General features: G+C 48.6%; 1 protein-coding gene across 1 annotated transcript; it reads left to right on the top strand.

Moving 5' to 3' along the window:
- Positions 1–8,250: 8,250 nt before the first annotated feature.
- Oaz1 (ornithine decarboxylase antizyme 1) lies at positions 8,251–12,227 on the top strand. Its single transcript, XM_042697132.1, is given in 6 exon segments — positions 8,251–8,491; positions 10,699–10,756; positions 10,758–10,844; positions 11,012–11,184; positions 11,491–11,576; positions 11,724–12,227. Coding segments are annotated over 6 exon segments (684 nt in total). The 5' UTR covers positions 8,251–8,345; the 3' UTR covers positions 11,858–12,227.
- Positions 12,228–12,714: the final 487 nt, after the last annotated feature.

Genomic DNA, 12,714 nt, shown 5'->3' with positions numbered 1-12,714 from the left:
GAAACTCAGGGTCTGGACACTGTCCCTGACCTTTCTTCACTCAAGGGTAGTGCTGTCACCTGAGCCACAGCTCTACTTCCAGGTTTTTGGTGTTTCATTGGAGATAAAAGTCTCATGAACTTCCCTGCCCCAGCTGGCTTTGAACTGTGATCATTGGATCTCAGCCTCCTGAGTAGCTAGGATTACAGGTGTGAGTCACTGGCACCCGGCTTTATTCTTTTTTTTTTTTTGGTCAAGGGGCTTGAACTCTGGGCCTGGGCACTGTCCCTCAGCTCTTCAGCTCAAGGCTAATGCTCTACCACTTGAGCCACAACGCCACTTCCGGTTTTCTGGTGGTTTATTGGAGATTAGAGTCTCACGGGCTTTCTTGCCCAGGCTGGCTTTGAACTGCGATCCTGAGATCTCAGCCTCCTGAGTAGCTAAGATTACAGGCATGAGCCACTGGCACCCGGCTCTGGCTTTATTCTTATCTATTAAAAAAAAGTTTTGTTTTTACTGTTGTATCATGCACATATATACTGTGTGTGTTGTATGTGTAAGTGTGTGTGTATGTATTTTTTGTTATTGTTTAGTTTTTGGAATACTGGAGTTTTTTTTTTTGTTTGTTTTGGGGGGGGGGGTCTGGTCGTGAGGCCTGAACTCTGGGCCTGGGTGCTGTCCCTCAGCTCTTCAGCTCAAGGCTAGCGCTCTACCTACCACCTGAGCCACAGCGCCACTTCCAGCTTTTTTCTTTTTGCTACATGTGGTGCTGAGGAATCGAACCCAGGGCCTCAGGCATGCAAGGCAAGCACTCTACCACTGAACCACCTTCCCAGCCCTGGAGTTTGAACTAGTACTGGTACCTCACTCTTACCAGGCAGACTCTCTAACACCTGAGCCACACTCTTAGCTCTTTTTACTTCAGTTTATTTTTCAGATAGGGTAAGTGTTTGCTCTATACCACAGCACAATACACAGAAAACAGAAAACACAAAAAGCGCTGGGCACTGGTGGCTCACACCTGTAGTCTTAGCTACTCAGGAGGCTGAGATCTGAGGATCACAGTTCAAAGCCAGCCTGGGCAGGAAAGTCCGTGAGATTCTTATCTCCAATTAACTACCAGAAAACTGGAAGTGGCGCTTTCGCTCAAGTGGTAGAGTGCTCATCTTGAACTGAAGAGCTAAGGGACAGCACCCAGGCTCAGAGTTCAAGCCCCACAACCGGTCCCCCAACCCCCCCAAAACACAGAAAGTCATGTAGCCATGGGTTGTATTTGTATTAGTATTTTTGTCGACAGTGTGCAGTGGCTAGGAGAGATGATTCCTTGATATAATAGAACTGGAAATTTCCTCTGGTCTAGGAATATGATTCTCCAACCTCAGCCTCTTGTACAGCTGGAATAACAGCTTAAAATTGTGTGTGTGTGTGTGTGTGTGTGTGTGTGTGTGTGTGCACGTGACGCGCATGCTTGTACGTACTGGGCTAGGTGCTGTCCCTGAGGTGTTTTTTTGTTGTTTGTTGTTTGTTTTTGCTCAAGACTAGAGCGCTACAGACTTTCATGTTTAGGTTGTATTTGAGCTTTGATCCTCACCCCTCAGCCTCCTGAGTAGCTGGGATTATAGCCATGAGTCACTGGCTCTGCCTCTCTCTTATGCAGTGGGGATAATGGGCCCAGCTTGGGTTTTTTAGCTTGATCCCATCTTCACGGTCCCATCTGCCATGGAAGGTGACATATTCACAAATGTTGAGTGATTTTATTCATCCAATCACACTCTATGAATCCTTTTTTGGGGGGAGGAGGGGCTTGAACTCAGGGCCTATGGATTGTCCCTGAGCTTCTTTTTCTCAAGGCTAGCACTCTACCACTTGAACCACAGCTCCACTTCTGACTTCTTTGGTGGTTAATTGAAGGTAAGAGTCTCAGAGATGTTCCTTTCCCCAGCTGGCTTTGAATTGCAATCCTCAGATCTCAGCCTCTTGAGTAGCCAGGATTACAGGTGTGAGCCACCAGTGTCTAGCTCTCTACTTTTTTTTTTTTTTTTTTTACCCAGTTACATTTTTTTCTTTCTACCCACAGTGTTTCCAAATTAAAGTCTGCTTTGGCCAGCAATTTCCAAAGATCTGCCAAGAAAGAAACAGATTTCCCCACTGAGTTCCCTCTGGACACGTCTGTGACTTCAAATGGCAGGACAAGCCTGGTGTCAGCTAAATATCATTCTTGGGCCTGGCCTGGCAGTGAGGAATGCTTTTGGGACCAGCTCTGTGTGGACTGCAAGGCTGGACAGTCTCACTCATACTGTGCAAGGGTCACTTGTGGCTTTACTCACTTTCTGGCCTGAGTCTGATAACACAGTAGGGAGCCAAATCTGCATGCTGGACACATGGCCCAGCCTTACCCTTCTTTTGGCTGTGGGGAGATATTCAGAGATTAGAAAATAGATTTGGAGCCAGGTGCCAGTGGCTCATGCCTGTAATCCCAACTACTCAGGAGGCAGAGATGTGAGGATTGAAGTTCAAAACCAGCCTGGGCAGAAAAGTCCATAAGCCTCTTATCCCAATTAACCACCAAAAAACCAGAAGTGGAAGTGTGGCTCAAATGGTAAAGCACCAGCCATTTATTTATATTTGGTGGTCCTCAGGCTTGAACTTAAAATCCTAGGCACTGTCCCTGAGCTTTTGTGCTTAAATTTAGTTCTTTACCACTTGAGCTACAACTCAACTTCTGGCTCTTTGGGAGTTGGTTAAGTGGAGATAAGAGGCTCAAGGATTTTCTTACCTGGGCTGGCTTCAAATGATGATTCTCAGATGTCAACCTCCTGCGTAGCTATTATACTGTACCCAATATAAACACCAGTCTTGAGTGGAAATAGCTAAGCAGAGGGAGAGACCTTGAGTTCAACCTTCAGCATTGTATAAAAGAAGAAAGGAAGAAAGAAAAAAAGAATTGAAATCCCTAGGTTGTGCTTGTGCAAAGTCTTAGAATTATCCCCTTCACTGCAAAATATAAATAAGATCTACAGAGTTGTCCAGTCTGAATGGCAACAAAGACATCTAAGAATGTATATCCAGGACTGGGAAGGTGGCTCAGTGGTAGAGTGCTTGCCTTGCATGCATGAGGCCCTGGGTTCGAGTCCTCAGCACCACATAAGCAGAAACGACCAGAAGTGGTGCTGTGGCTCAAGTGGTAGAGCTCTAGCCTTGAGCTGAAGAGCTGAGGGATAGCGCCCAGGCCCAGAGTTCAGGTCCCACGACCGACCCAAAAAAAAAAAAAAAGTATATCCATTGTCTACACCATGCAAGTGGGATGAGGAATCCTCTGAATTAAAAAAAAAAAAAAAAGTAGCCGGTGCCGGTGGCTCACGCCTGTAATCTTAGCTACTGGGCTGAGATCTGAGGATAGAAGTTCAAAGCCAGCTGGGGGGCGGGGCGGGGGAGGATGGGAATGGATGGGAAGGGAAAAAAAAGGAGGAGGCTACAATGCTTGATAAGAAATGTACTCATTATCTTGCCCATGTAATTGTAACCCCTCTGTACAGTATTTTCACAATAATAATAAAAAAAGAAATATACTTGTTATCTTGCCCATGTAATTGTAACTGCTCTGTATGGTATTCTCACAATAAAAAAAAAAAAAAAAAAAAAAAAAGAAAAGAAAAAAAAAAAGCCAGCTTGGGCAGGAAAGTCCGTGAAACTCTTATCTCCAATAAAACTACAGAAAACCGGAAGTGGTGCTGTAGCTCAAGTGGTAGAGCATTTGCCTTGAGTTAAAGATCGCAGGGATAACCCCCAGGCCCAGAGTTCAAGCCCCACAACCTACAAAAAAAAAAAGTACAAATTCTCTGTGGGAAAATTCGAAACAGCTATAACCTTAAGTAGGGCTGGGAAGTTGGCTCAGTGGTAGAGCGCTTGCCTTGTTTGCATGAGGCCCTGGGTTCGATTCCTCAGCACCACATAAACAGAAAAAAAGTCGGAAGTGGCGCTGTGGCTCAAGTGGTAGAGCACTAGCCTTGAGCTGAAGAGGTGAGGGACAGTGCCCAGGCCCAGAATTCAGGCCCCATGTCCGGACCAAAAACAAAAACAAAAAATCCTTAAGTAAAAATCCATCTGTTTAGATTGGGTGTGGTAACACATGCCAGTAATCCTAGCCAAAGTGAATAGCAGCATGGTACCAAGAGAGCTGAAGAACAGTCTTATGCAACAGAAAACTAACTGAGGAACAGCAGAACTTGGCACTGGTGGTTCATGCTTGTAATCCTAGCTACTCAGGAGGCTAAGATCTGAGAATCATGGTTCAAAGCCAGCCCAGGTAGGAACTACCAAAAATGCTAGAAGTGGAGCTATGGTAGAACACTAGCCTTGATCATAAAAGCTCAGGGATAGTTCCCAGGTCCTGAGTTCAAGCCCCAGGACCGGCACCAAAAGAAAAAACAAAAACTAAACAAAGTAAAACAGAAAACAGAAAAAAAAAGAAAAGGACATATAGCCAAGCCATCCTTGAATTTCCCCATTTTTAAGTACTTGTAAATTGAGATGCCATAATTATTTAATGCAAATCCAGCTGGAATATCAAATGGCAGTTTCTCCTCAGGCACTTTCTCTTTTATGAGTTTGTTTACAATTTTAGCAGACTCTCACCATATCCTCCCTTTTTTTCTTTTTTCTTTTTCTTTTTGTCGGTCGTGGGGCTTGAACTCTAGGCATGGGCTCTGTCCCTGCGCTCTTCAGCTCAAGGCGCATGCTCTACCGCTTGAGCCACAGTGCCACTTCTGGTTTTCTAGTGGTTTATTGGAGATAAGAGTCTCACGGACTTTCCTTGCCCGAGCTGGCTTTGAACCATGATTCTCAGATCTCAGCCTCCTGAGTACTAGGATTACAGGTGTGAGCCACCGGTGCCCAGCTTAGAAGTTTACGTGTTGTTTACTGAGGTTTTACCCAGAGGCAGTTTCCTTCTGCAGTATCTTTGGTCTACTCAGCAAATTTACGAAGCAAATGGGACAGGCCTTGTGACAATGGGCAATCTCCTTATCTGTGTTTCAGGATGAGCCAATAGTGGCTGCAGTGTGCATCCTGGGAAATTCCTCCTGTACTTTCATTCTCCCAGGCTGGCAGGAACCAGTGTCTCTTTTTTTCAGCATCTTTGTGATCAGGTGCTCAAAGAATTTGTACATTAAAAGGCTAGGTGAGCTGGGCACTGGTGGCTCACACCTGTAATCTTAGCTACTCAGAAGGCTGAGATCTGAGCATCATGAATGGAAGCTAGCACAGGCAGGAAAGTCCATGAGACTCCTATCTCTATTTGAACACCTAACAAAGCCAGACATGGAGCTGTGGCTTGAGTGGTAGAGTGCTACCCTTGAGCACAAAAGCTCAGGGACAGTGCCCAGCCCAAGTTCAAATCCCATGACTGGCACACACACACACACACACACACAAACACACACACGATGTGTGTGAGAGGAGCACCAAGTATGGTGGTGCCTACCCATCTTCTAAGGACTGGCTGGGCAGGATCTCAGGCGAACTCAGGAGGATGGAGAGCTCTAGGGCAGCCTAAGCTCCATAGTGAGACCTTGTTTAAAAAAGAATGTAAAGCTGGGTACTGGTGGCTCATGCCTGTAATCCTAACTATTCAGGAGGCTGGGATCTGAAGATCATGGTTTGAAGTCAACCCTGGGCAAGAAAGTTTGTGAGATGGACTCATCTCTTATTAGACCCAACAGCAACAACAACAAAACTGGAAGTGAAGAACTAGCCTTGAATAAAAAAAGTTCAGAGACAGCACCTAAGCACTGAGTTCAAGCCCCATTCTCTCTCTCTCTCTCTCTCTCTCTCTCTCTCTCTCTCTCTCTCACACACACACACACACACACACACACAGAGAGTCATTGTAGGTAGCTAATGCTGGGAACAGGAAAGAAGGGAACATTCCTCTCAACTGCTCCTGGCATATCTATAGATTTGGCCACCATAAGCAACTGTTTGACTATTTTCCCTCCTGGCAGGACCCAAGAGCACCACACTTCCTGGTAGGAGCATCGGGTAGAGGGTGGTTTCTTCTGGCTGGCTTGCTCAAACTGTTACCAGAATCAGATGTACCTGCTATATTCTACTTTAATGACCACAAATTTGGGAGACAGAATTTGGTAGGAGGAACCACTTTTCACTCAAAGCTAGTCAGGAAAAAGAGTTTTTTTTTCTTTTACTTTTAACCTCCAATCTCTATTTTATGGGGGCACGGGGTGGGGTGTGTGAAAGGTTTTAATGGGAGAGAAAGAAGTCCATGTAGTTGAAGGTTAGACAGGGGCCTTTGCAAGTTATGGTGTTTTCTCTAGAACACCCCAAATATCTTCCTGTAGCTGGACAGTCACTAAGTGACTGAGTAGTGTTACAAAGGCCACTGGTGTTCTGCAACTTAGCAGTTAACATTTTACCACCAGACAAACAGACACACATACACACACACGTAGCTCACACTGACTACAAACTTGAGATCTTCCTGACTCATTCTCCTGAATGATGTGAATATAGTTAGGCACCTCCCTGCCTGACTTCAAAAAAGTCTGATACAATTGGACTGGGGGTGTAGTCAATGCTATAGTGCTTGCCTAGGTAATGCAAGGCCCTGGATTCTATCCCTGATATTTGAAACAGGGAAGAGAATTGTAGCTCACTGGTAAAACATGTCTATAGCCTGTGCGAGATCTTGGGTTCCTTCCTTAGCATTAAAACCAAAACAAACCATGAAATAAAGGACTGCAAGGAGTACTATTTAACTCACACATAAAATATGAAACTATTTTACTGTGAGGTAAAATCGATCTGCTTGGTAAATCCAAGATTTAGATTACATATGAAATAGTTTCTGGATTTTTAACAGCAAGACGTTCTATCTTTGCTCCTTGAATACAAATTCTAGTTAAAAACAAAATATATTTCTGAATTTAACCAAGAGGTAAAATATTTTTGCTTCAGTCCAAATTGTAGTTCACACATGACATGCTTTGCCAAATTTAGCTGCAAAAAGCTATCTTTGCTTGGTAAATCTAATTTAGTTCATACACAAAATATTTGTGTGTGTGTGTTGGTTTGAACTCAGGACCTGGATGCTGTTCCTGAACTTTTGTGTCCTCAAGTCTGGTACTCTACCACCTGAACCACTGCTTTACTTTTGGCTTTTTACTGGTTAATTGGAGATGAGAGTCTTACAGATTTTCCTGCCCTGGCTGGCTTTGAACCCTGATCCTTAGATGTCAGCCTCTGGAGTAGCTAGGTTTATAGGCCTGAGCCACAAGTTGTTGGCTGTTTCTAAATTTTAACTTTTCTTGGGGTGGAGGGGGGGGGGGGGACGATAATCTATATACACACACAAATGTGAATTTAGGAAGGGGAAACAAAGAAGGCTACAATGCTTGATAATGTACTCATTATCTTGCCCATGGAATTGTAACCCCTCTGTACAGTATTTTCACAATAAAAGAAAACAAAAAACAAATGTGAATTTAATCTTTGGCAAAAAATAAAATTTGGCCGCTACTGAGTTTATCAGGACCTCAGTTGTGGTGTTAGTGCTCCGTCCCTTAAGCCACACCTCCAGCGCTAACATTTTTGCTTATATCCACGTTTTACAGGAAATATTTTTCTAGATTTCCGTAGCATGAACCTTGAGGTTTTTTTAAATTACCAAGTTGTTTTCAAACTGAGAGGCCAAATTAAGAACACAATAATAACCGATTATTACAAGGTCATTACTGAAAATAATTTTGTCCTGTGGGGGATGGGCACTCTGGGGGACCTCCTCCTCTTCTCCCAAATACCCAGCGCGCTTTGACGCCGTCAGCCGCCCCGGAGACAAGTTCTTCTGGGTGAAGGGACCCTAGAGTACGTGGCAGGAAAGGCGAGCGACCCAACTGATGCGGGGGCCTGGTAAATAACCCCGAAGAAAGAGGTACGCTCTGACAAGACGCCCCGACCCCCAAGCCTGGGTGTGGAGGGCGGGGCGACGGCGGGACGCACGCGGCGCAAACTCCGCGCCACAGTAGCCCCGCCTCCTGCACTCCCGCAAGGTGACGCAGCGGGGCAGGACCTCAAATGCTATGACCAATCCATGGCATGGATTGATGGTCTCCCTTCACCATTCACCAATCAAACGGCGAGACTGGACGGCGCGCCGGGTTCTTCCGGTGGCCCCTAGGGCTCCGCCCCCTCGTGCGGCCGCGTTCGCGGCGGCGTGGGAGGGGGCGTGGCCTAGGAGCGGCGTCTATAAAGGTGGGCGGTGGCGGCGGCGCCATTTTGCGAACGGCGAGCAGCGGCGGCGGCGCGGAGAGGCGCAGCGGAGGTTTTCCTGGTTTCGGACCCCCAGCGGCCGGATGGTGAAATCCTCCCTGCAGCGGATCCTCAACAGCCACTGCTTCGCCAGAGAGAAGGAAGGGGATAAACCTAGCGCCACCGTCCACACCAGCCGCATCATGCCGCTCCTCAGCCTGCACAGCCGCGGCGGCCGCAGCAGCGAGAGGTGAGCGCCCCGCCCCCCGCCGGATGCTTCCAGAAGCGCCGCCGGCGCAGGTCTGCGACGGGCTGACCTCAAGACGCTAGGTCGGCCCTAAGAGCGCGAGATCCACCCCTTTGTCGAGGCCACAATCGCACTGGGCGCGGGTTCTCGCCCTAGTGGGGGCGGGGCCGGTTCCTAGATTCTCCCCCCCCCCCCCCCGCCCCTTCCCCGCCTGGCAGCGCTTTCGGGGTTTTGGGTTAATTGGCTCAGAGGGCGGGGGGTTGTGGGTAGGATTGGGGGAGTCGCAAGGGTGAGGACTCTTTAATTTGGGGACTGGACTCGGTTAACCTTTCCAGCCTTAGAAATTCGGGGGCACCGAATGGAGAGTTTGATTTGGAGGAGGGGCCTCGAGTGACAGATTTAGGGTGTCTTGGTGGAATCATGGTTCTTCCCCACTTGAGGGAGGAGAAAGTTGTTTGGAGTGGGGTATGAATTCGAGAGTCGGATTTGGGGGTTCGAGGGTCATTTGGAGCTCTCAGCACAGGCAGTCTGATTTAGCAGGGAGAGGGTAGGTAGAATTGGGTCGGCTTTGGAGTCACGCGCGGAAAGCGGGGGTGGGAGAGAGAGGGCAGGATCGGAGTTGGGGACGGCTGCTACCGCCCGAGTGGGGCTGCGAGACCGAGATGAATGTGCACTTTTCGGGCTTGGCTGACAAGTGTTGGTTGTGGAAACATGAGCGCTTCGAGGATGCACCGATGGCCTCGACTGCTTCTTAAGCTTCGGAGCCAATCGGTGTGGATGGCCCTGGGCACCTTGCGTCGGCCGCCCAAGTAGACGGCGACCAGGAGCTGCCTTGTCCAGGAAGAGCGGGCTGGTACTAACGCGATCGGCGGTGCCGAAGGTGTAGTGGGCAGCGGTGCTGGTGTGGCTTGGAGTCCTGGCCCCTCCTCCCAGGGCTCCCACGGTGGGCCTCCATTAGCCTGGTCACGGGAGATTGAGCCATTGTCCCAGCGGGGTTGATGGAGGCCTTGGGAGCCGTGCAAAATGGAGGCGACTTTGGGGCCTGTTTACACTGCGCAGCAAATGGCTGCTGGCGCTGCTGCTGCTGCTGCGCAATTGTGAAAATCTCCCCCCGGGCGCCACAACGAGATGACGCAACCGGGAGATTGCGGCTGAGGTGGGGAGGGGCCCTAAGACTTTGGTATTACGATCAAAACAGGCGGGGCCCCTGGGTGTGTCCGACCAGCTGAGGTCTGTGGCCATCAGCTTTACCTCGGAAGGCTGTGGCTGCTTCCTAGAAAAAAGCTGGAACTGAATCTGGCTGGGGTAAAGGAAAAGAGGAGCTGAAGAACTGAGGGGAGAAACCAACATTTAAGACTGCATGAGGGAAGTGGGAAGGTGGCTCAGTGGTAGAGTGCTTGCCTTGCATGCATGAGGCCCTGGTTCGATTCCCCAGCACCACATGAGCAAAAAGGAAGAAAGCTGGAAGTGGCGCTGTGGCTCAAGTGGTAGAGCGCTAGCCTTGAGCAGAAGAGCTGAGGGACAGCGCCCAGGCCCAGAGTTCAGGCCCACAACTGAACCCCCCCCCCAAAAAAAAAAAAATTATGGGGCTGGGAAGGTGGCTCAGTGGTAGAGCGCTTGCCTTGCATGCATGAGGCCCTGGGTTCGATTCCTCAGCACCACATAAGCAGGGAAAACAAGCCAGAAGTGGCGCTGTGGCTCAAGTGGTAGAGTGCTAGCCTTGAGCTGAAGAGCTGAAAGACATCACCCAGGCCCAGAGTTCAGGCCCACGACCGGACCCAAGAAAAATAAGTAATAAAAAAAAAATAAATCTTAAAAAAAAAAAAAAAAAAGACTGCATGAGGGGAGCTGGGAATGTGGCTTAGTGGTAGAGTGCTTGCCTAGCATGCCTGAAGTTCTGGGTTCTATTCCTCAGTACCACATACACAGAAAAAGTCAGAAGTGGCACTGTGGCTCAAGTGGTAGAGCGCTAGCAGGACCAGCCAAAAACAAGACTGCATGAGGAGGGCTGGGGTGGAGAGATAGGTGCTCATCCAGGTAGATGCCAGAGAGTACTGAGGTGCTACATTAAATTTTAAATGTAGCTTCTGCAGCCAGGAGAGGGACATGTCCCAGCAGGGCTGGGCATCTTAAATTAGGCAGGGTACCTCAGCATGGGGAATTTGGGTCGATTTCTTTTTTCCTGCCTTCTAATCATCTTGTCTCCTCAGTTCCAGGGTCTCCCTCAATTGCTGTAGTAACCTGGGTCCGGGGCCTCAGTGGTGCTCCTGATGTCCCTCACCCACCCCTGAAGATCCCAGGTGGGCGAGGGAATAGTCAGAGGGATCACAATCTTTCAGCTAACTTATTTTACTCTGTAAGTACTGGGCCCTGGGCTGGGGGACCGAGCAGGAGGGGCTTCAGAAATTAGGGTGTCTCAAGCACTGCTCTGTGGGTGATTGGGGCCTCTGCCTTTTACTTGGGGATTTTTCTTTTTGTATAGAGGGGGTGATCTCTGATACAGGGTTTGGCTCTGTGCCACAGGATAATCGGCTGAATGTAACAGAGGAACTAACGTCTAATAACAAGACGAGAATTCTCAGCGTCCAGTCCAGGCTCACGGAGGCCAAACACATCACCTGGAGAGCGGTGTGGAGTGGTAGCAGTCTCTACATCGAGCTCCCAGGCGGCCCTCTGCCCGAAGGGAGCAAGGACAGGTGAGAAGCAAGGCCATCCTCAGGCATGTGACCCTGAAATGAGGAGTATGCCTTCTGATTTAAATAGAGATCTAAGTTGTGGGAAGGGGCTTCGAGTTCTGCTCCATAGGACAAACGAGTAATGTCTCAGGCCTTTTTTGGCAAGGTGGGGACAAGGGTGCTACTCAGATCTGGCTCTGCCCAGGTTGGTTATCCCACTACAGAGCTGAGTGCCTTTGTATAGGTGTAAAGGGCCAGGGCTAGTAGTGTGTGTGAGGGCGGGAGGAGAGGGCAGGCAAGGTGCTGATGCTGCTGGTTGTGCTTTAGTTTTGCAGTTCTGCTCGAGTTTGCTGAGGAGCAGCTCCGAGCTGACCATGTCTTCATTTGCTTCCATAAGAACCGCGAGGACAGAGGTAGGCAGTGACTGGGACCCCTGCTTCTCCGGTGTTCTGGGAACCAGAGGGGGGAGCTGGGCAGGGAGGCCCCTGGGCTGGCTCTACAAGTGACCTGGGCATGGGGGCTTTTCTGATGACCTTTGGGTTCTTATGTTTTCCCCACAGCCGCCTTGTTCCGAACTTTCAGCTTTTTGGGCTTTGAGATTGTGAGACCAGGGCATCCCCTTGTCCCCAAGAGACCCGACGCTTGCTTCATGGCCTACACATTGGAAAGAGAGTCTTCAGGAGAGGAAGAGTAGTGAGCCCGCCTTGCCCCCTGCAGTTCATTGTGTCCTGCTGTGGGTGGGCTGGGAATTCAGACTCTTCTCTCTCCTGTTTTGTCCGCATGTCATGATTGTGCAAATAAACGCTCACTCCAAATTAGCGGTATATTTCTTGAAGTTTAATATTGTGTTTGTGATACTGAAGTATTTGCTTTAATTCTAAATAAAAGTTTATATTTTACTTTTTTATTGCTGGTATAAGATGATTCAGATTCTCCTTGTACTTTGAGGAGGTGTTTCTTATTTGAAGTCTTGGAAAGTTGTAGGTCTCCTAACTTGGTAAGATAGGTAAAATAATCTACCCTTCTATTGCTCTCAAAAATCTAAATAAAAATGATCACCTCTATCACCTGTGTTTGCTTTGTGGTGTTGTGGGTGATGAGGGAGGCTTGGCTGAGGGATCTGTGTTTGTCACCATGGAGCTATTGCTTGGCATCAGTTTGCATGGCATGTGGTCATCCTTCTGGGAAGGTGGTGCCTAGTGATTGGGCTGTTTGAGTCTCTTGAGCCTGATTACCTCGTATGCCAGGTAGGTTTGCGTAGAAATGTAGTACTTTTCTGACCCATCTGGGTGGCTGGTTATCAATACCCTTCTTGGGTCCCAGTCATCCCTGAGGCCTTGTTGGGAAGTTCTGTGCCTGACTCCTGGACTTTGGGGATGCTGGAGGCCTGAGGGTTGGGGTTGGTTACTCAGGTTGTGCAGCCCACCTGCAGGACCTGCAAGTTCCTGGCAGGTTGTAAAAAAGTGAGCAAACTGTCACAATCCGTAGGGCTGTAATGCCACCTGCTGGTCATATCTGAATACTGCCCAGAGATTCATGCCCCTCAAAGTT

Source organism: Dipodomys spectabilis, unplaced genomic scaffold, assembly GCF_019054845.1.
Source record: "Dipodomys spectabilis isolate Male_0828 unplaced genomic scaffold, ASM1905484v1 ptg000215l, whole genome shotgun sequence".
NCBI classification, from domain to species: Eukaryota; Metazoa; Chordata; class Mammalia; order Rodentia; family Heteromyidae; genus Dipodomys; species Dipodomys spectabilis.
Note: the sequence above shows the minus strand (reverse complement) of the source record. Positions and strands in the feature narration are given on the sequence as shown.